The 19,368-nt window shown below is 59.1% G+C and overlaps 2 protein-coding genes across 3 annotated transcripts; both read left to right on the top strand.

The window, feature by feature from the left end:
• Positions 1-247: 247 nt before the first annotated feature.
• On the top strand, positions 248-4,819 carry TUBB4A (tubulin beta 4A class IVa). Its single transcript, XM_049639752.1, has 4 exons — positions 248-391; positions 948-1,056; positions 1,170-1,280; positions 3,732-4,819. Exons 1-4 carry the CDS (start codon positions 335-337, stop codon positions 4,787-4,789), a joined length of 1,335 nt encoding a protein of 444 aa, XP_049495709.1. The 5' UTR covers positions 248-334; the 3' UTR covers positions 4,790-4,819.
• Positions 4,820-10,073: 5,254 nt separating this feature from the next.
• On the top strand, positions 10,074-19,362 carry DENND1C (DENN domain containing 1C). 2 transcript variants are annotated; one of them, XM_049639739.1, is made up of 24 exons: positions 10,074-10,150; positions 10,389-10,497; positions 11,599-11,663; positions 11,745-11,788; positions 11,913-11,962; positions 12,194-12,313; positions 12,397-12,466; positions 12,651-12,725; positions 12,820-12,885; positions 12,980-13,033; positions 13,145-13,255; positions 14,002-14,102; positions 14,197-14,242; positions 14,370-14,471; positions 14,566-14,691; positions 15,524-15,628; positions 16,425-16,515; positions 16,607-16,647; positions 16,864-16,935; positions 17,539-17,583; positions 17,656-17,763; positions 17,953-18,020; positions 18,145-18,352; positions 18,463-19,362. In XM_049639739.1, the coding sequence occupies exons 2-24, from the start codon at positions 10,481-10,483 to the stop codon at positions 19,084-19,086; spliced, it is 2,409 nt and encodes an 802-aa protein (XP_049495696.1). In that variant the 5' UTR covers positions 10,074-10,150; positions 10,389-10,480; the 3' UTR covers positions 19,087-19,362. The 2 variants fall into 2 exon arrangements, with proteins under 2 accessions (XP_049495696.1, XP_049495697.1); XM_049639740.1 differs by lacking the exon at positions 10,389-10,497 and having other exon boundaries at positions 10,102-10,150.
• Positions 19,363-19,368: the final 6 nt, after the last annotated feature.

The raw sequence follows: 19,368 nt of genomic DNA, 5'->3' as shown, positions 1-19,368 counted from the left end.
GGTGGAGCTCGAGGGGCCTCACCCCACGGCCCGCGGCGGGGGCGCACGGGGCCCCGGCGTGCCCCAGCCTGGGTCCCCGGAGGTCTCCCAGCCGCTGGGGAGGGAGATCCCTCCACCCCCGCACCCTCCGTCCCGGGGCGGGACCAGGGGGCGGGGCGGGCCGGTGACCGGCCGTGACGCGGGCCCCGCCCGCTCATATAGAGGCGCCCCGGGGGCGCAGGGACCTTGCTTCGCCGCCGCCGCCGCCGCCGCCGCCGCCGCGTCCACCTCCCGTCCCGCCGCCGCAGCTCCCAGCGCCAGCGCCGCCGCCGCGTCCACCATCAGCACCAGCGCCATGCGGGAAATCGTGCACCTGCAGGCCGGCCAGTGCGGCAACCAGATCGGAGCCAAGGTGCGCGGGGGCTGGGGCCCCGGAGGCGGCCGAGAGGAGCCGAGCAGGTCCACGGGCTCCGCAGAGCTCCCCCACCTGGGGCCTCTCGGAGGGACGGGGTCCCCGGGAGGCCAGCACCCCGGGGACGGTTAGGGGAGGGGGGGGGCGGGGGCAGGGCCAGGCTGGGAACAAAGAGGCCTGTGGGGGTGGGGCCCAGCCTTCCGTCCGCTGGCCACAGCTGGCTGCACAGCTGGCCCACTGTCCTCTCCACGCGCACAAAGGGACCCTGCCCCTCCCCGCACGCTGCAGCCTGGGCGAGCTGACACCGGCAGGCTCGGCCGAGGTGGTGACTCGGCTCCACCCCCGCCCCCACCTCTCCCTTCTTGCTGCCTCATGCCTGCCCTCCCCACCGTGCCTCTAGGTCCCCCCTTCGCCTTGCTGGGGGACAGGTGGCAGCTAGGAAGGCGGTTGGAGGTCGTGGGCCCGGAGAGGCAGGGACAGGTCTGGCCGCCCGCTTCCCCGCCCTCTGCCCTAACCCGTCCCCGCCCCCCCCCCTCCGCCCCCGCCATCCCTCTAGTTTTGGGAGGTGATCAGTGATGAGCACGGCATCGACCCCACCGGCACATACCACGGAGACAGTGACCTGCAGCTGGAGAGAATCAACGTGTACTACAACGAGGCCACAGGTAGGGGCCCGGGGGCACCTGCGGAAGTGGGGGTGGGGAGGCTGGGAGGGGGCAGGATGCTGGTTCCTGGCACTCCGGCAACCCCCAGCCGCCCTCCATCTGCTTCCCTGCAGGAGGAAATTATGTTCCCAGAGCCGTGCTGGTGGACCTGGAGCCGGGCACCATGGACTCTGTCCGCTCTGGCCCCTTCGGCCAGATCTTCCGGCCCGACAACTTTGTTTTTGGTGAGTTCCAGGCACAGGAAGCCCCCTTGCTCCTTTGACTTCCAAATGCTTGGTGAAAAATCCCCCCACGTAGCTCGGGAGACTCTGGTGGCCACGGGGTCCCACGGCCCTGCGGGGGAGGCGAACAGGGCAGTCAGGGTTGTGATGGAGGACACACAGGCCACCGTGAGAGCCCAGGACGGGCATCTGATAGGGAGGGGGGTGGAGAGGCTTCCTGGAGGAGGTGGCATTTTAATTTAACAGCATGGACTGGAGCCAGACTGCCTGGGTGAAAATGCCAGTTCTGCCATTTCACGCATTCAACAAATAACTTATTGAGCACCTACGGCATACCGGGCCCTGCCGTTACCCCAGAAGAACAAAGCAGACGAGATTCTCTACCCTATCGGAGCTGACCTCCCAGGGAAGGGATGTGCAACAGAGAAGCTACATAAGTACAACTCAGCCACTGATTGAAAGTCAGCTGGGTGACTGTAGACAGGCTCCTTCAGCTCTCTGTGCCTCAGTCTCCACATCTTTAAAGCAGAGATTATAAAAAAGACCTACTCATCATCACGATCGTGAGGCTTAAAGCCGTGAATATGCAGAGAGCACTCCGAACCGTATCTAACAGAGAGGAAAAAGCACATAAGCATTTGTACTTTTCATTATCACGATCACTGTTAATACCTGCAGCCTAAAATATGAGTAGGACCCAGACCAACCAGGAGGCATTGAAGGGAGGAAAGATGTGCAAGACCGAGGGAACAGCACATGTGAAGAGAGCAGACACATTTGTGGCGCTCAGGTTCCCGGGGCACACACGCTCCGTGAACATCCTTCAGTGACACCGTTCTAGTGCCTCCCAGGTCAGGCTGGCTGCACACACCCGCCCACCTGGCCTCAGACCCCGGGGCTCCACCCTCTCCCCCAGCACCCCGGGGAACCTCTCTTCCTCAGAGCAGGGTGGTTCATAGAGTCTGAAGTCTACGCCTTGACAGGACAGGCTGTGTGACCTTGGACAAGCGACTTCCCCTCTCTGGTCTGTGTGATGATTCAGCAAGATAACGATGCTCCCGTGTGGGTATGGCATACAATACGTCCTCGGGATATGGCTGTGGAAGGACTAAATAATGTTGACCAAAGGGTGTGAGGGAGTCTAGGATAACTATGGGTGGCTCCATCGGGACCAATAGATTTGAAGGCTTCTGGGAGCCTGGGTGGGGAGGCAGTGGTAAAAGTGTGGAGTCAGGAGACAGACTGCCTGGCAATCCCGTTTCTCTCTGAGGAGGTGACATGGCACAAAGACCTGAAAGAAAAGTCAGCTATGTGAGTACCGGGGGGGTAAGGGCATCCCAGGCAGAATGAACAGCAGGCGCAAAGGTCCTGGGGCAGCACCAGGCCTGGTGTGCTGGAGGAACTGCGAGGAGCCCGATGTGGTTAGAGCAGAATGGACGAGGGAGAGAGAGGGAGGAGGCGAGTGCAGGCACGAGACAGGGTAGGGGCAGGTTGTTCAGGGCTCTGTGGGCTGCAGGGAAGACCTGGGCTTGTACCCCAGGTACAAGTGGGAGCCCTGGAGGGTTGTGGGTAGGAGAGGGTGGGACATGATTCAGGTGCTCACAGACGCCCTCTGGCTGCTGGCAGGAGAACAGACTGTTCTGTAGAGGGTGGGAACCAGTCCAGAACAGGGTTGATGAGGTCAGACCAGGGTGGAGTCAAAGGAGGGAATGAGAAGAAATGTTAACCTTTTCACAAAAATACCGGCCCATCCACTAATACTAATCCTTGCCCTCCTGGAGGTCACATTTCCCGGTGAGATTACAGACAATGAACATGAGTAACAAGAACACATAAGTTTGTCAGTGCTTTTGGGGGGGGGGGGGAAGGCAAGGAAGAGGAATAAGAAATGGGAGGAAAGCCTCAGTGAGAGTGACAAAGCCCTGAAGGAGGTGAGAGAGCCATGTGGGTACCTGCGGGAAGACCATTTCGGGCAGAGGGAATGCATGTGCAAAGGCCCCGGGGCAGGACTGGGCCTGGTGTGTTGGAGGAACAGCAAGGAGGACCCTCTGGTTGGAGAAGAGTGAGCCAGAAAAGAGGAGAGAGGGGAGGTGAGGGAGAGGGGCTCGCAGGTCCTGCAGGGCCCTGTGGGCCGAGTGGGGGCGGAGAGGCTTGGGCTTTTATTCAAAGACCTAGCTGGTTTTTGAGCTTAAAGCAGGAGGCTTCTGGGCCAAAGCGGGACATGAATGGCTTCCGGCTTTCCCAGGATCCCCTCTGGCTGCTGGATGAGAAGCCAGCAAGGATGGAGGCAGACCGCAAGAACGACCCACAGTAACGCTAACACAATAATAATTTCATTGCTGTTCTTCGACTCCTAGGATGGCCGGGGTGAGGGGGAGCTCTCCCCGTAACCCCCCTGCGCGCTCTCCACCCCCACCCTCACCCCCACCCCGTCCCGTCCGCTTCCCTCCGCAGGCCAGTCGGGAGCCGGCAACAACTGGGCCAAGGGCCATTACACGGAGGGCGCCGAGCTGGTGGACGCCGTCCTGGACGTGGTGCGCAAGGAGGCCGAGAGTTGTGACTGCCTGCAGGGCTTCCAGCTGACCCACTCGCTGGGCGGGGGCACGGGGTCCGGGATGGGCACCCTCCTCATCAGCAAGATCCGCGAGGAGTTCCCCGACCGGATCATGAACACCTTCAGCGTGGTGCCGTCGCCCAAGGTGTCGGACACGGTGGTGGAGCCCTACAACGCCACGCTGTCGGTGCACCAGCTGGTGGAGAACACGGACGAGACGTACTGCATCGACAACGAGGCGCTGTACGATATCTGCTTCCGCACCCTGAAGCTGACCACGCCCACCTACGGCGACCTCAACCACCTGGTGTCGGCCACCATGAGCGGCGTCACCACCTGCCTGCGCTTCCCGGGCCAGCTGAACGCCGACCTGCGCAAGCTGGCCGTGAACATGGTGCCCTTCCCGCGCCTGCACTTCTTCATGCCGGGCTTCGCGCCGCTCACCAGCCGCGGCAGCCAGCAGTACCGCGCGCTCACGGTGCCCGAGCTCACGCAGCAGATGTTCGACGCCAAGAACATGATGGCCGCGTGCGACCCGCGCCACGGCCGCTACCTGACGGTGGCCGCCGTGTTCCGCGGCCGCATGTCCATGAAGGAGGTGGACGAGCAGATGCTGAGCGTGCAGAGCAAGAACAGCAGCTACTTCGTCGAGTGGATCCCCAACAACGTCAAGACCGCCGTGTGCGACATCCCGCCGCGCGGCCTCAAGATGGCCGCCACCTTCATCGGCAACAGCACGGCCATCCAGGAGCTGTTCAAGCGCATCTCGGAGCAGTTCACGGCCATGTTCCGGCGCAAGGCCTTCCTGCACTGGTACACGGGCGAGGGCATGGACGAGATGGAGTTCACCGAGGCCGAGAGCAACATGAACGACCTGGTGTCCGAGTACCAGCAGTACCAGGACGCCACGGCCGAGGAGGGCGAGTTCGAGGAGGAGGCGGAGGAGGAGGTGGCCTAGGCCCCGCCCCCCCCCCCCCGCCCCCCCCCCCCCCCTGGGCCCGCCCCCCCGAGCCTCCCGCTTCCCGCTTGACCTTTGCCCCCGGGGGCCCGGCCCCCCCCCCCCCCCCCCCCCCCCCCGCCCCAGCTCTTCTAACGTGGACGCGCGCACCCCCTCGTGAGCCCCACCGTTAACTCCGGGAGCCTCCCCTCGCGCGGACCTCTCCCTCACCTTTGACCTCCCCCACGGACCCCACTGTGCTCCCAGTTTACTCTCCACCCCTCTGGCCTTGCCCCGCCTCCCCGAGGACTGCCTCGTCTCCCTCTGGCTCCCGCCCCTCCCCTCTCTCCCCGCCCCTCCCTCCCCTCGGCTCTAGCCAACCTTGGTTTGCCAGGGTGGTGGGGGGCTGGCTGCCGCCGCCCGAGGAAGAAGCCCTGGAGCATGCGAGCAAAAGGCGTTGCGCCCTCAAGCCTCCCCGGCCTCCTCCCCTCTGCTTCACCCGCAATAAATAAACTGGTGGCCTGCCAGGTGTCTGCCCGGTGCGTTGTATCATCTCCCTGCGGGAGGGTCAGCAAGGGAGCTTTATGGGGTGGACCTGGGTGCTGAAGGGACATGTGATCTGGGGGTGCTGGGGAGGGCGGCAGAGATTTCAGAGAGGGACGGAGCAGGCCGTATCGCTAACTAACTGTGTGGTGTTGAGTAAGCCGCCTGTGGTCTCAGCCTCCATTTGTTCAGATGGGGTGGGTAGACGGAGGGCGTGAGTACCCTTCCATAGTCAGCTGGGGCATCCTCACAGCATGGTGGCAGGTTCCCCGTGAGCAGACATCCCAGGAGAGCAGGGCAGACTACGTTGCCTTTTTCTGACCCAGCTGCAGAAGTCACATAGCGCGCTCTGGACTCCTGATCGATGGGGTCACAAAGGCCCACCCAGGTTCAAGGGGGTAGGATGTAGACTCCACCCCCTTGAGGGTAGAGAAGAAAGATTCCAGAAGGGCATGTGGGATGGGAGACATCTCTGTGACCATCTTTGGAAACTGTGATTTGCTGCACACAGTCGTCCCCAACGTCCCATGGCCATCAAGCAGTGAGGTTGGGGTTCTAGACACATTAAGTCTAGAACTCTGATTCCCCTTTGTCAGCCAGAGCTCAGGACAAGGACCATCATAGGCGTATTAAGCAGAAAGGGATTTAATACAAGGATTTGGGGGCTTCCGGCACTGTTAGAGGGACTAAGAGAGTGGACCACAGGCCAGTATTTCTTAAACGTCAGTGTGCCGAAGAAACCGGCAAGGGGTGCCAGACTGGCTCAGTCGGTAGAGCATACTGCCCTTGGCCTCAGGCTTGTCAGTTCAAGCCCGAAGCTGGGTGTAAAGCTTACATTAAAAAAAATAATGGGGGGGGCCGCCCGGGTGGCTCAGTTAGGCGTCCAAATCTTGATTTCACCTCCTGTCATAATCTCGCGGTTCATGAGTTCAAGCCCCACTTCGGGCTCTGGGCTGACGGTATGGAGACTTCTTGGGATATTCTCTCTCTCTCTCTCTCTCTCTCTCTCTCTGCCCCTTCCCTGCTTTCACACTCTCTCTCTCAAAATAAATTTTTAAAAAATAATGAAAAGTAAAAGAAAAAGAAAGGAAGGAAGAAGGAAGAAAGAAAAAGAAAGGAAGGAAGGAAGAAAGAAAGAACGAACGAACGAAAGAAAAAGAAAGAAAGAGAAAGAAAGAAAGAATCAATGAATCACCAGGAAAACTTGGCCAGAGCACAGCTTCCTGGGTCCCACCCTAGACTTCCTGGTTTAATAGGTTTTGGGGAGTAGGGCCCAAGACTTTACATTTTTTAAGATTTTATTTTTAAATAACCTCTACACCCAACATGGGGCTCAAACCCACAACCAAGAGTTGCACGCTCCACCAACTAAGCCAGCCAGGTGGCTCAGCCCTTGCATTTTTAAAAAATATTTTTAAAGTTTAGTTTACTTATTTCAAGGAGAGAGAGAGAGAGATCATGGGAGGAGCAGAGAGAGTGGGAAAGAGAGAGAGACAGAGAGAGAGAGAGAGAGAGAGAGAGAGAATCCCAAGCAGGCTCCGCACTGTCAGCTCAGAGCCCGCGGTGGGGTTTGAACTCATGAACCACGAGATCATGACCAGAACTGAAATCGAGAGTGTCTAACCGACTGAGCCACTCAGGCGCCCCCAGACCTTGCATTTCTAACAAGCTCCCAGGTGATGCTGGGTGAGGCTACTGCCTCTGAGGCCACGTTCTGAGTAGCCCTGGAACAGGTCAGAACACCACAGAGCTGAGCCACCGGGGAACTGCTTCCTCTGCTCGGTGGGAAAGGCACCGCCACCAGAATTAGAGAATCCAAGCACACCTCCCAACGCCGCACAACGCTGGAAATAGGTACAAACGCACAGAGTTCTGCTTTCACTTCTGCCTTGCAAATCTCTCGTGAGCATTTCTGGTTAGCAGAACCTCATGTGCTTCCAGAACCAGAGCGGCAAAGAAGTCTAGGAAATGCTTTGGTTTGTTGTGGGGTTTTGTGTTTTTGTGTCTTTTTGTTTGTTAATTTTCTGGCTTCTGCAATACCGAGGGAGGCAAACCAGGAGGAAGAGAAAGAAGGAGGAGAGTTGCTGAGAGCCAATCAGCTACGTCCACCGCACTCTGTGCTAGGCCACCTGGCCCGGACTGGGGTTCCAGACCCCTGCCTAACCGGGTCCCACTGCAGCCTCGAGGAAGAAGTGTAGGGAACACAGCCTGGATCCCCGTCCCCAGCAACCCGCATTTCAGCAAGCAGAGCCCAGAGCTGGGTGGTAGAGCAGAAAGAAAATGGACGGACCAGGCAGTGAACGTGGCTCTCTTTACCCTCTCAAACCTAATGTGGCCACAAAAGAACTCCCTGTTCTACTCCCAAAGCATCCCCTTCTCTGACAAATGGCACCGTGCAGTTGCTCAGACCCCAAATCTGAATCAGCCTTGATTCCCCGTTTCCTGCGCCCAACAGGCTCTTCCTATCTCTTGCTGAGTCTGGTTGTCTCCGTCTCCAAAAGACACCCCAGATTTGACCCCTTCTCTCCACTTAGCTGGACCCTGGTCTCAGCCTCCATTATTGTGCATCCAGACAACCCCCCTCCCAATCGCTTCCCTGGACCCCCTGCTGCCACCCCTGTCCCCTTAAAGTGTGTTCTTCATCCACAGCAGCCAGAGAGGAGCCTTTATATGCAAATAGCATGTGCGAAGCCTGTCCCTCCCTTGTAGAAAACCTTGCCACGACTCTCCTCACGCTCAGACTGAAACTCAAACTCTCACGTTGCTCTCCACCGCCCCCCTGCTGACTACCTCTCCATCATCCTCCCCCTCACTCAACTAAGTTGAAACTGCAGTGACCTTCTTTTTGTGGTCAATCAAATCAAGCTCGATTCAACCTCAGGGCCTTTGCACATGCTATTCTGCTACTTTGGTCTGCAGGCTTCAGTTCAAATGTCACTTCTCAGAGCGGCCTTCCCTGGCGAATCTAAAATTAACACCCAGTCACTCTCCATCAACTATCTTGTTTCATTTACTCCTCATGCCTATTGCTAACTCCAATGATCTCATCTATTTATACACTTGTTTCTTTTGTCTGTCCTCTTCCTTGCCTACTGGAATGTGAACTTCATGAAGACAGGAATCTTGTCTACCCTGGTCACCACATGCCCAGAAGAGCCTGATACAACACAGACCCTCAGTAATTCTTTGTTGAATGAATGAGCAACTCCACTGTACATGTCCTGATTTCTCCATTTTAATAAATCTTTTTAACGTTTATTTATTTTTGAGAGAGACAGAGCATGAGCAGGGGAGGGGCAGAGAGAGAGGGAGACACAGAATTCAAAGCCGGCTGCAGGCTCTGAGCTGTCAGCACAGATCCAGACACAGGGCTCAAACCCACAAACCGTGAGATCATGACCTGAGCCGAAGTTGGACACTTGACTGACTGAGTCACCCAGGCGTCCCGTGATTTCCTCATTTTAGAGTGGGAAAATGAAGGCCCAAAGAATAGAGAAGGTGCCTTCTCAGACTGTCCCCAGTGAGGCCCCTCTCGCCTATTCATGCCCCCGTGTGATCCCCTCCACTGAGGGTGGGCTGGACCTGGTGATGGCTTCTTGACCTATCGTCTTTGATATGTCAAAGATGATGGGATGTCACTTCTAAGACGAAGTTACAGAAGACTGACTTCTGCCTTGATACGTTCTGTGGTCTTCTCAGCCTGCTTGCTGTGGTGAAGGAAGCAGCATGTTGGGAAGGTCCGTGTGGCAAAGAACCGAGGGCAGCCTCCAGCCAGCAGCCAGCGAGGACCTGAGACCCTCAGTCCCACAATCCACAGTGAACTGAATCCTGCCAACAGCCACCAAGTGAGCTTCCACGCAGACCATTTGCCGCCTGGTCCTTCGGATGAGACCACAGCCCAGGGGGCACGTTGCTACAGCTGAGAGATCCTGCAGTAGAGGACCCAGCTGAGCTGTGCCCAGAGTCTGGGCCCCCACAGAAACTGCCAGATGACAAACGTGTTCTTTTATGCCGTTCGCTTTAGGGTGACTTGTTGCACGGCAATAGATAATTAATACAGAGAGGTCAACAGTCAGCTGAACTTCCTCCCAGACTCCAGGCCTTAGATCATTAGGGCTTCTATAACAGAATGCCATAAACTGGGTGGCTTATAAACAATACACATTTGCTTCTTGCAATTTTCAGGACTGGAAGTCCAACATCAAGGCACCGGCAGACTTCGTGTCCAGTTGAGGACCCACTCCCTGGCTCACAGAGACCGCGGTCTCTTCACCGTGTCCTCCCGTGGCAGAAGGGGGGAGGGGGCTTTCTGGGGTCTCATAAGGTCGTCGATCCCACTCATGAGGGCTCTGGCCCCATGGCTCAATCGTCTCCCATTGGTCCCACCTCCTAATACCATCACCCTGGTGGCGGGGGTAGGATTTAATATGTAAATTTTGGGTGGACACAAACATTCAGTCTCTAGCAATGTCTAAGACTGTGCAAGAGAGAGACGGATGCCAAGTAATCTGCACCATCCATCTGCAGTCCTGGTTGTGGTCCAGCCTCCCTGGAGAGAAAGGGGGGCATGAAGCTCTCTGTTCAGTCTCATCTCCACTTGTGTCTTGGCTGGAGACCTTAGAGGGGTGTGTGTGTGTGTGTGTGTGTGTGTGTGTGTGTGTGTGTGGCCTGCCTCTACCTGTGTTCTGAGTGCTGTCTCTCCACCTCCCTGGCTCCCCCTACGTTCACTCTCCAGCCTGGCTCCCTCTGGTGGTCCTAAAGGGAATGGCGGATGCAGAAAGACCAAAGGAAAGTTGAGCAAAGTTGAGTTGAGCGAAGAGGAAGCATTTCAGGCAAATTGTGAGTCTTTGGCTGCCACAGACAGAGGGAGGCCTGGGTATGATGTCAGGGGTCAGAGGTGCCCTGGCCTGGCAGGACAGTGCTGGGGGTCCGGCCTCCGAGCCCACCACCCATGCCCACCCATCCCTGGGAGGGCTAGGAGACAGGATGCCTGGGTCTCTCACAGTGGGTGGGGGCGGGAGCCTCCCTCCTGGGACGTCACCCGTCACCCGTTAAACTTCCTCTCCCGGCCACACAGGAAGCTGAGCCGGCTCAGGGCCCAGCCCTACGCAAGCACAGGCCCCCCAGGACCCCTAGGGCAAGGGCCCCACCGGCGGCCCCGCAGGGACCATGGGATCCAGAGCTGAGTAAGAGCTACACCCTCCCCTACTCTCTGGACCAAGATTCCCAGAGCAGGCCCCTGCTGGGGCCAAGGGGAGCCGGGCTGGGGCAGGCCCGGGAGGGGTTGTGAGCCACAGGGGCAGGTGGCTGGGACTGGGGCATGTCTCTCAGACCCTCTTCCCTCTCTCTTTCTCCTTCCGGCTCCGGGTGACTAAGTTTGCAACTCTGAGCAGGCACCTCTTGGTGTATCAGAGTGAAGAGGAACATGGCTTCCGGGGGTCAGCAGGGAGCGGGGGTTGGGGGTGAGGGAAGACTGTGTGGGGTCCATGTGCCTGGGTGCTCGTGTGGGACCATGGCAGCATGAGAGTGAAGTGCTGGGGGGTTCCCGTGTCGGGGGCTCTGTGTGCCTATAGTCAGTCCCCATCCCTGTGCTGTCTCCCTTCTTGTCTCCCTGTCCCTGTCCCTGACCCCAGGACCCAGCATCCTCTGTGGGGTGGGGGGTGGGGGGGCAAGCGAAGGCAGTAAAGAGTGCGGGGCCCCCAGGGGCACAAGGGCATGCTGCCCTCCTTCCTCGGATGACAAATTTGGGGTCAGCCCTTGGGCCACCATGAAGTCTCCCAGCCAGAGACGCATGGGCAGGGTCTCTTGGTCTCCAGACCACAGAGATGCTCACACATTTACCCAGCCACACTCACAGCCACGCAAGAAGTTGTGGATGCTATTTGTCCCCACGCTGGCTTGGTCACACACACTCATCGACCGGACACCGACACTGGTCAGTCTCATCCTTCCAGGAAAACACAGGAGAGAATCACAAACACACACACCCCTGCATGTTCACCCAAGTCATGGGCACACACACCTGTGTGCTCACCCAAGTCACACAGCACATAAACACAAGTCACAGGCTCACACACATCATGTCCACACATGCACACAAGTCACACTCGGTGCTTCACGCTTCTCAGTCACGCACACACAATCAATACTATTGTTCGCACAGCATCACACCACCTACTCACTGTCACAAACCATTGAGGTCACACACACAGGTACAGAGTTGCAGACACAACCACAGACACAGAAGGAAGCCCCTGGACCCACTAAAGCCCATTCCTGCCCCACAGAGGGGGTCCACCTGCCGTGTTTGATTGGTTCTTCGAAGCAGCCCGCCCTGCCTCCCTGCAAGAAGGTGAGTTGGGGGCATCGGGTGGGGGTGGGGACATGGAGGGCAGGTCTGGAGGCCTGAACTTAGAAGCCCGCTCTCCCACAGATCCCCCCATCCTGCGGCAGTTTCCCCCAGACTTCAGGGACCAGGTACGCTGGCTGGTTCTTGGCTCCCCTGGGCCCAGGGCCAGTCCCCCCAGCGGAAGAGATTGTCTTGGCCAGGGGTGGGGCCTAACCCGAATGGCCAAGCAGTGTGCCCTCTCTCCATCCCCAGGAAGCTATGCAGATGGTGCCTAAATTCTGCTTCCCTTTTGATGTGGAAAGGTATGGAAGGAAGCTTACTTGCAGGAACCCAAGGACTCAGACTTCTCAGGGACCCCCAGGATTCAAACACCCAGGGACCCAGGGACTCAGGGACCCTGACAACTAAGGATCTATACACCCAGAGCCCCAGACTGGTGGACACAGCAGTAGGAGTGTTGTTGGTGCTGGGGTGGGGGGCGTGGTTCAGGGACCTGGGACCCTTGGGTCTCTGAGAGCCCTTCCCACCTCCAGGGAGCCCCCCAGCCCAGCTGTACAACATTTCACCTTTGCCCTCACCGACCTGAGCGGAACCCGCAGATTTGGTTTCTGCCACTTACGGGCTGGTGCCCACAGTTGCCTGTGCATCCTCAGGTGTGAGATTTGGGGCTCGGGGGGGGGGTGGGAAGGGCCTTGGCCTGAGGGCACTTCGTGGAACATACGCGCCCTCTCCACAGCCATCTGCCTTGGTTTGAGGTGTTTTACAAGCTACTGAACACAGTGGGTGACCTCCTGGCCCAGGACCAAGTGAGACCAGCCTCCCTCTTCTTCCCGTGGGAGTCCCAGCCTCTACCCTCCCAAGCCCTCCACCAGGCTCAGAATTCCCAGGCCTGACCTGAGCCCCTCAGCTCCTCCCAGACCACCTAGCCCCAGTCAATCCTCAACCCACCCCCCCCCCCCCCTCCAGCTCAGACACTCCACCCCCACCCAGGTCTGTGAGGTCGAGGAACTTCTTCTAAATCTGCTGCAGCAGCCCCTGCCCGGGACCCAGGCCTCCGTGGAGCTGGTGAGTAGCCCCCAATCCCTGGGCGTCCGAGCTTAGGTGGGTGGGGAGGCTGTACCCCAGCCCCGAGGACCACGCAGCTACACCTCTCTCCCAGGGCAGCGGAGTGACAATCTCCAGTGCACAAAGCATCCTGCCCCCTGCCCCTGGGAACAGCAGGCCGGTGAGCAGAACTGGGGACCCCGTTGGGTTGGGCCCCCAGGCAAGGCCAACCCCTGACTGATCGGTGTCCCCGCTCATCCCCCCCCCCCCACCAGCTCTCCTGCTTCGTAGCCCCCGACTCTGGCCGCCTGCCATCCATTCCTGAGAACGTGAGTGGACACCTGGGAGGGAGTTCTGGGGGCGGGGAGAGGTCCCGAAACCCGGAGGGGGCTGTCACATCTTGTGGTCCCTCGCGACCAGCGCTTCTCTCTGATCCTCAGAGGAACCTAACGGAGCTGGTGGTGGCGGTGACAGACGAGAACATCGTGGGGCTGTTCGCCGCGCTCCTGGCGGAGAGAAGGGTCCTTCTCACCGCCAGCAAGCTGAGCACCGTGAGGCGGGGCCAGCCGGGCCGGGGGTGGGGCTTCGCCCCTGGGGCCGTGACCACGGGACGGATTCCCAGTCTAATTCCTCTGGGCGAGACCTGAGGCGAAGGCCTGGCTCTGCCCCTCTGAGCCTCAGGATGGAGTGGAATCCTGGCTCCGCCCTTAGCGGGGGGAATCGGCGTGGGCTGAGCTGTAGCGCCCCCTCTTTGGTCCAGACCCCACCCACTATGGGCCAGAACAAGGCTGGCTCCGCCCCTCTGGAGGGTGCCGTCGGGGAGGTGGGGGGGGGGGCTCTAAATTGTAGTTGGGTCTCTAGGAGGAGGACCCGGGTGGGGGAAGGGGGGCGGTGAGGAACGCCGGCTCCTCCCCTAGGGGCGGAACTAAGGAAGCTGAATTCTAGCCCCGCCTCTTTGTGGGTGGAGTTAGTGGGCTGTTCTACCACTGCGGAGAGAGCTCCCCGAGGGTTGTATATTAGCCCCGCCCCCTAGAGGGAGCGCCTGAGACCCGCTGAGTCCTGGCTCCACCGGCTCCAAGCCCTGTAATTTGCCGAATTTTTGGCCGTCACAGGATTCCTAAATGGATTTGAGTTTTCACCTCTCACGCAGTAGGGGGTGGGCAAGGGGCGAGGAGGGGGAGAGAGGGACAGGAGACTGGGGACGTGGGGCATGGAGCCGGGAGAGCCACCGTCCCGAAGAGGTTCCTTGAAGCTGGGGGTCCAGGCCCTGAGTCCACGGCCCCCCACCTGTCCCCAGCTGACTTCGTGCGTCCACGCGTCCTGCGCCCTCCTGTACCCCATGCACTGGGAGCACGTGCTGATCCCCACGCTGCCGCCGCATCTGCTGGACTACTGCTGGTGAGGGGCGGGGGCCGGGCTTGGGGAAGAGGCCTGGGGTCCTGGGGACCCCTGGGCGGCGCCTGCATGACCCTGTCCCCTCGGTCGTCTGCAGTGCGCCCATGCCCTACCTCATCGGAGTGCACTCCAGTCTCGCCGAGGTGAGTGAGAGGGGACCTGGACCGCAGCGGCCTGCGGGATTCCCCTCTTTTGGATCCCCAAATAACTGCCCCCGCCAGAGATCCTCAGGCCCTGAGCGGCCGTCCCCACCCTCACTCCCCAATGCAGAGAGTGCGGGAGAAAGCCCTGGAGGAAGTCGTGATGATGAACGTGGACTCCAATACCTTAGAGACGCCCTTCGACGACGTGCAAGCGTTGCCCCCAGACGTGGTCAGTGTTACCCCCTTCTCTGCTCCCCCCCCCCCCGCGTGGTGGAGGGGAGGCCCCACACCCGCCGGCTCACAGCTGCCCCCTTGTCCTCCAGGTGTCCCTGCTGAGGCTGCGGCTAAGGAAGGTTGCCCTGGCGCCCGGGGAAGGGGTGTCCCGTCTCTTTCTCAAAGCCCAGGCCCTGCTCTTCGGGGGATACCGCGATGCGCTCGTCTGCAGCCCGGTGAGCAGCGGGTAGGCCGAGGGAGAGGCCTCGTGGGTCCTGAAGGATTAATAATAATAATAATAATAATAAATGCCTAGCCTTTATGGAGCACTTACTCTGTGCCTCTGTTTGCCCATCTGTAAAATGGGATCCCACTAGCACCCACACAAAAGGGTCAGGTGAGTCAGTGAATGGGCATATGCAAAATGTTTGGGTAGTGCCTAGCACATCGTGAGCACTCAATAAATGCTAGGTTTTTCTGTTACTATGATCTCACTTAATGCTCACAACAGTGTGATAAGCTAGATACCATTATGGTCCCATTTTACTTATGAGGAAACCAAGGCTTGGAGAAGTCCCACAGCAGGTGAGTGTTGAAGCCAGGACTTCAGGATCTGCTGACTCTCAAACTTCCCCACCCCCGTTTTCACAACTATTCTAAAAACTGGGGGGGGGGGGGTGCCTATCGTGTGAGCATCTGACATTCCTGTTGGCTCTGCCTTTACAACACATCTCAAATCTGCCCATTTCTCCCCTCCTCTGTCTCCACCCTGCTCTGGCCCCCATGATTGCTCGCCTGGATTAGGACTTTCATCTCCCTCGAGTTCTCTCTCAAGGGGCTCCCACCCTCGCCCCCTACTGTCTGTCCTCCCCCATGGTGAGCACCTGAGTCAGGTCCCGCCCTCCTCCTCAAAGGCTCCCACCTCCCTGCGGCCCATGAGACCCTGCGCAAGATCAGGCACACAGTAGGCGCTCAACCTTGCTACATAGATATGTGAGCCAATAAGGGAGACAGTTGGGGTCCAGGAGAGCCACGGGAAGATCAGGTCACGGGTCTTTTTTTTTCTAGGGTCAGCCTGTGACCTTCAGTGAGGAGGCCTTCTTGGCCCAGAAGCCGGGGGCGCCCCTGCAGGCCTTCCATCGGAGGGCTGTGCACCTGCAGCTGTTCAAACAGGTGCGCCAGAACCCTGAGGGCGGGGCTGGGGCCGGGGGCGGGGCTAAGTAGGGGCTGGGGTGGACAACCCTGGGTCCCTGGGAGCGAGCCGGACCCCGAGGGGCGGATGCCTGGGTTCCATGGGCGAGACTAGAGTCGGTCCAGCGGGGGGTCCCGCCCTCAGGGTCCCCGGGTGGGGGAGGCATGACTGAACTGTGTCGCTAAAGATGGGAGCCCCTGACTCCTGGGCTCCCGAGGGATGAGATCTACTCCCAGGTTCCTAGGGAGATTGGGGTGGGACTAAATTCCTGGGTCCCTGAGGATGGAGCATCCAGGGTCAGGGGTGGGTGGGTGTACTTGCGGGACTCTGAAGGAGGCGTGTCCTGAGTGCGCCCTCCCCTTGCCGGAGAGGAGGTGGGCGGGGACTCCTGGGTTATCGGGACGTGGAGGAGAAGCGGAGCCGGATTTCTGGGGTTCTTGGGAGGCGGGCTGGATTCCAGGGTCCATCAGTGTAGGGATGGGTTCTCGGGTCCCTGAAGGTGGGGTCAACTTGGAGGGAGGCCTGTCGGGAGTGTCAGAGTCCCACTTCCGGATCCCTATGAGGGGCGGGGTCTGGTCCCTGACTGGTCCTGACTTGGTGCGGGGTGGGGGGAGGTTTCCTGGCTTCCTGAGGCGCCTCCAGACTCCTGGGTCCCGGAGGCGAGTCCCTTGGAGGGGCCAGGGATGGTTTCCACATATGCAGGGCCAGCAGAATCCTGGGTCCTCCAATTCAAAAGTGGCGGAGGCAGCCCTTTTCTGACCCTTCCCCCACCCCCAGTTCATCGAAGGCCGACTGGAGAAGCTGAACACAGGAGAGGGCTTCTCAGATCTCTTTGAGCAGGAGATCACCTGCAGTGGGGCCTCCTCAGGTGAGCCCTGTGTCTAGCCCGGAGCCCCGCCCCACCAGCACCCCCGCCTGAGCCCGCCAGCCAGCCGTGACCACCCCTCTCCTCACTGCAGGCGCTCTTTACTCCTACCAGCTCTGGGCAGACAACCTAAAGGTAGAACACCGCACTCTTAGTGTTTATTATGGGATTAACTTAGCCCTGTAACAGTCCCCAGGGAGGGTCACCGTTATGCTCATTTATAGACAGAAGAAATGGAGACTCAGCTAGGGAGAGGGGCTCGTCCAGCCTCACACAGCTGGGGTGACGAGGTGGAGTCTGGGGTAACCCCAGAGGCCCAAGTCTCTCTCCCTTGCCATTCTGTCTCCCCAGAAAGGTGGCGGTGCTCTCCTGCATTCGGTCAAGGCCAAGACTCAACCAGCTGTCAAAAACATGTACCGCTCGGTGAGGCTACACGACACAGGCCACCGCCCGGGGGTCACGAAGACCAGGGGACAAGGCACATGTCAACCCCTCGTGGGGACAGGACATTTTAACCTCACATGTAAAGTGCAAACATGTTTTTTTATCAGAAGCAAGCCGGCAGTTAAATAAGTCTTCGCGTTTTTATTTTCCAGTTACCTACTCATTTCTGCCAGGATCATTTCTTCCCCATTTAAAACTGACAACCAAGATTCATTGGCGAACATCTTTTGTCCTCAGACGCTACGGTCCCAGCCTCTGCCCTGTGTCTCTTTTTCTCCCGAGCCCCGAAGTTCCCTGTGGCCAACCTCTGCCGCAGCAAATTGTCCCTTGGGTCTTATCTGTTGCTTGTCTTTTGAATGCTGTTCTGTGTTTGCCACTCTCCGTTTCGTTCAGTGGTTATGTCCTCTGGGAATTCTTTTCTACTAGGCAAGGGGTGAGTCTGTGTTGACTTCTCAGGTGGTCCGTGTAGCACAAACGTGAACAGATGGCAGGACAGTGATCCTAGGGGACGGAGAGCCGAGCTCTTGACTGCCCAGGTTCAAAGCACTGCGGAGTCTAATTCTCTTTGTGGCTCCTCCGTAGGCCAAGAGCGGCTTGAAGGGTGTGCAGAGCCTTCTGATGTACAAGGTAAGGCCGGTGGCCAACGGCCGGGGCAGTGGAGAAGGGCTCACCCACCCGGCTCACCCACCCTCTTCCTAGGATGGGGACTCTCGCCGGCAAAGGGGGGGCTCCCTGAGAGCCCCGTCCCTCACCAGCCGCTCAGATCGCCTGCAACAGCGCCTGCCTATCACCCAGCACTTTGGAAAGGTAAGTGCGTCTCCCCCAGCACCCTGCGACACCAACGCCACCTTGTCCTTCTCCCATTCTTCTCTGTCTACACCCAGACTTCTTGCTCGCATGCTCACCTACCCCAGTGTTCGGGGCCCACTTACCACACACCCTCCTCCAGAAACCTGTAGTTCCTGAGGCCCCACCCTCCAAATCTGTCCTTGGCAGAACCGGCCCCTTCGCCCCAGCAGGAGACAGCGACTAGAAGAGAGACCTTCTGAGTCCCTGGAGGAAGGGTGAGACTCAAAGGCAGGGGGAGGGGGCAGGGAGGCCAGGTCCCTAAACTCCAGAACCTCCAGAGCAGTCCCATTAGGACTAGGGGTCTTGGGCAGACATCTGGGGCTGCCCATCCTTACCCAGGATACCTGCTCTGAGCCCTGAGGAGGCCCAGGACCCATGGGCAGAGGAAGCTCTGGACAGCAGCTTCCTGGGGTCTGGAGAAGAACTAGATTTGCTGGCCGAGATTCTGGACAGTCTGAGCCTGGGAGCCAGCAGGACAGGTAGCCTGCGGCCCAGCCAGAGCTTGGACTGCTGTCACAGAGAGGACACAGACAGCTGCTTCAGCTTGGTGAGAGCCCCAGCCCCCGTCCAACCCCCCTGCCCAAAGTCCATCAGACTTGTCAGCCTTCTCCAGCATCTGAAGGCCAGCAACTTGCCCGTTTCCCTACCCCCACCCAGCCTGACATAGCAGAAAGACCAAGATGGCAACCAGAAGATGAGAAACTTCCAGAGCCCCAGCCCCTGTCCCTGCCTGCTGACATGCCATCTCAGCAAACCCTCCAGTCTTCAGATGCCGCGACCTCCTCAAAGGACCCTATTTCCCAGCCAGCCTTGGAGGCCAGCCAAGAAACCATCCTCCCGTCGCTGTCTCCACCAGCTTCTGCAGACCCCAGCAGCCGAGGGGACCCCGAGTCCAGTCTTCTCATCCTACATCTCTCCCCTCCCCACAAGGCAGCTGAAGACCCCAGAGCCCAGGAGAGCCCCTGCTCTCAGCTGTCCACAGCACCCACCCAGTCCAGCCCTCCAGAAAGCCCCCAACTTCTGGTCCCCACAAAGCCCAACTTGGATATTACCTGGACATCCCAACCCCTTGAGCCCCTTGATTCTTCCTCAGATCCTGGTTCCCCAGAGAACCCCAGGCCCCAGCCATCTGAGGTCATGCTGGCAGAACATGCTCATTTCCAGTGCCCCAAGGGGCCAGGAGCCCTCAGACCCCCTGCTGCACCTGACAGTGACTGGCAGGAGTCCCAGGGTAGGAGCCGGCCCAGAGTCGCTGAGCTTAAAAAGTGTTTTGAAGGTTAAGAATCAGGGTCCCAGAGGAGACCCTGGTCCTTCAATAAAGCCACATGAGCCCAAAGCTGGTTTTCCTGGTGAGTTTATCTGGGGGCCCTCTCTGTGCTCAGAAACGTACCCCATCCGCCACCTTCCTCCTCCTCCTCCAGCTGGCTCCCAGGTGCAGCAGGAAGCCCCTCCCTTCCAGGAAGCCCCCCCTGGATTCTTGCACCCTTACAATTCATCTCTCAACAGCCTATGAGCCCTGAGTTTGTCCTCTCCATCTAGACTGACTCCTGTCCCACCGGCTTA

The sequence above is a fragment of the Panthera uncia genome, chromosome A2, assembly GCF_023721935.1.
Source record: "Panthera uncia isolate 11264 chromosome A2, Puncia_PCG_1.0, whole genome shotgun sequence".
In the NCBI taxonomy this organism is placed as follows: Eukaryota; Metazoa; Chordata; class Mammalia; order Carnivora; family Felidae; genus Panthera; species Panthera uncia.
The sequence above is the reverse complement of the archived record's forward strand: the minus strand, read 5'-3'. Positions and strand labels throughout refer to the sequence as shown.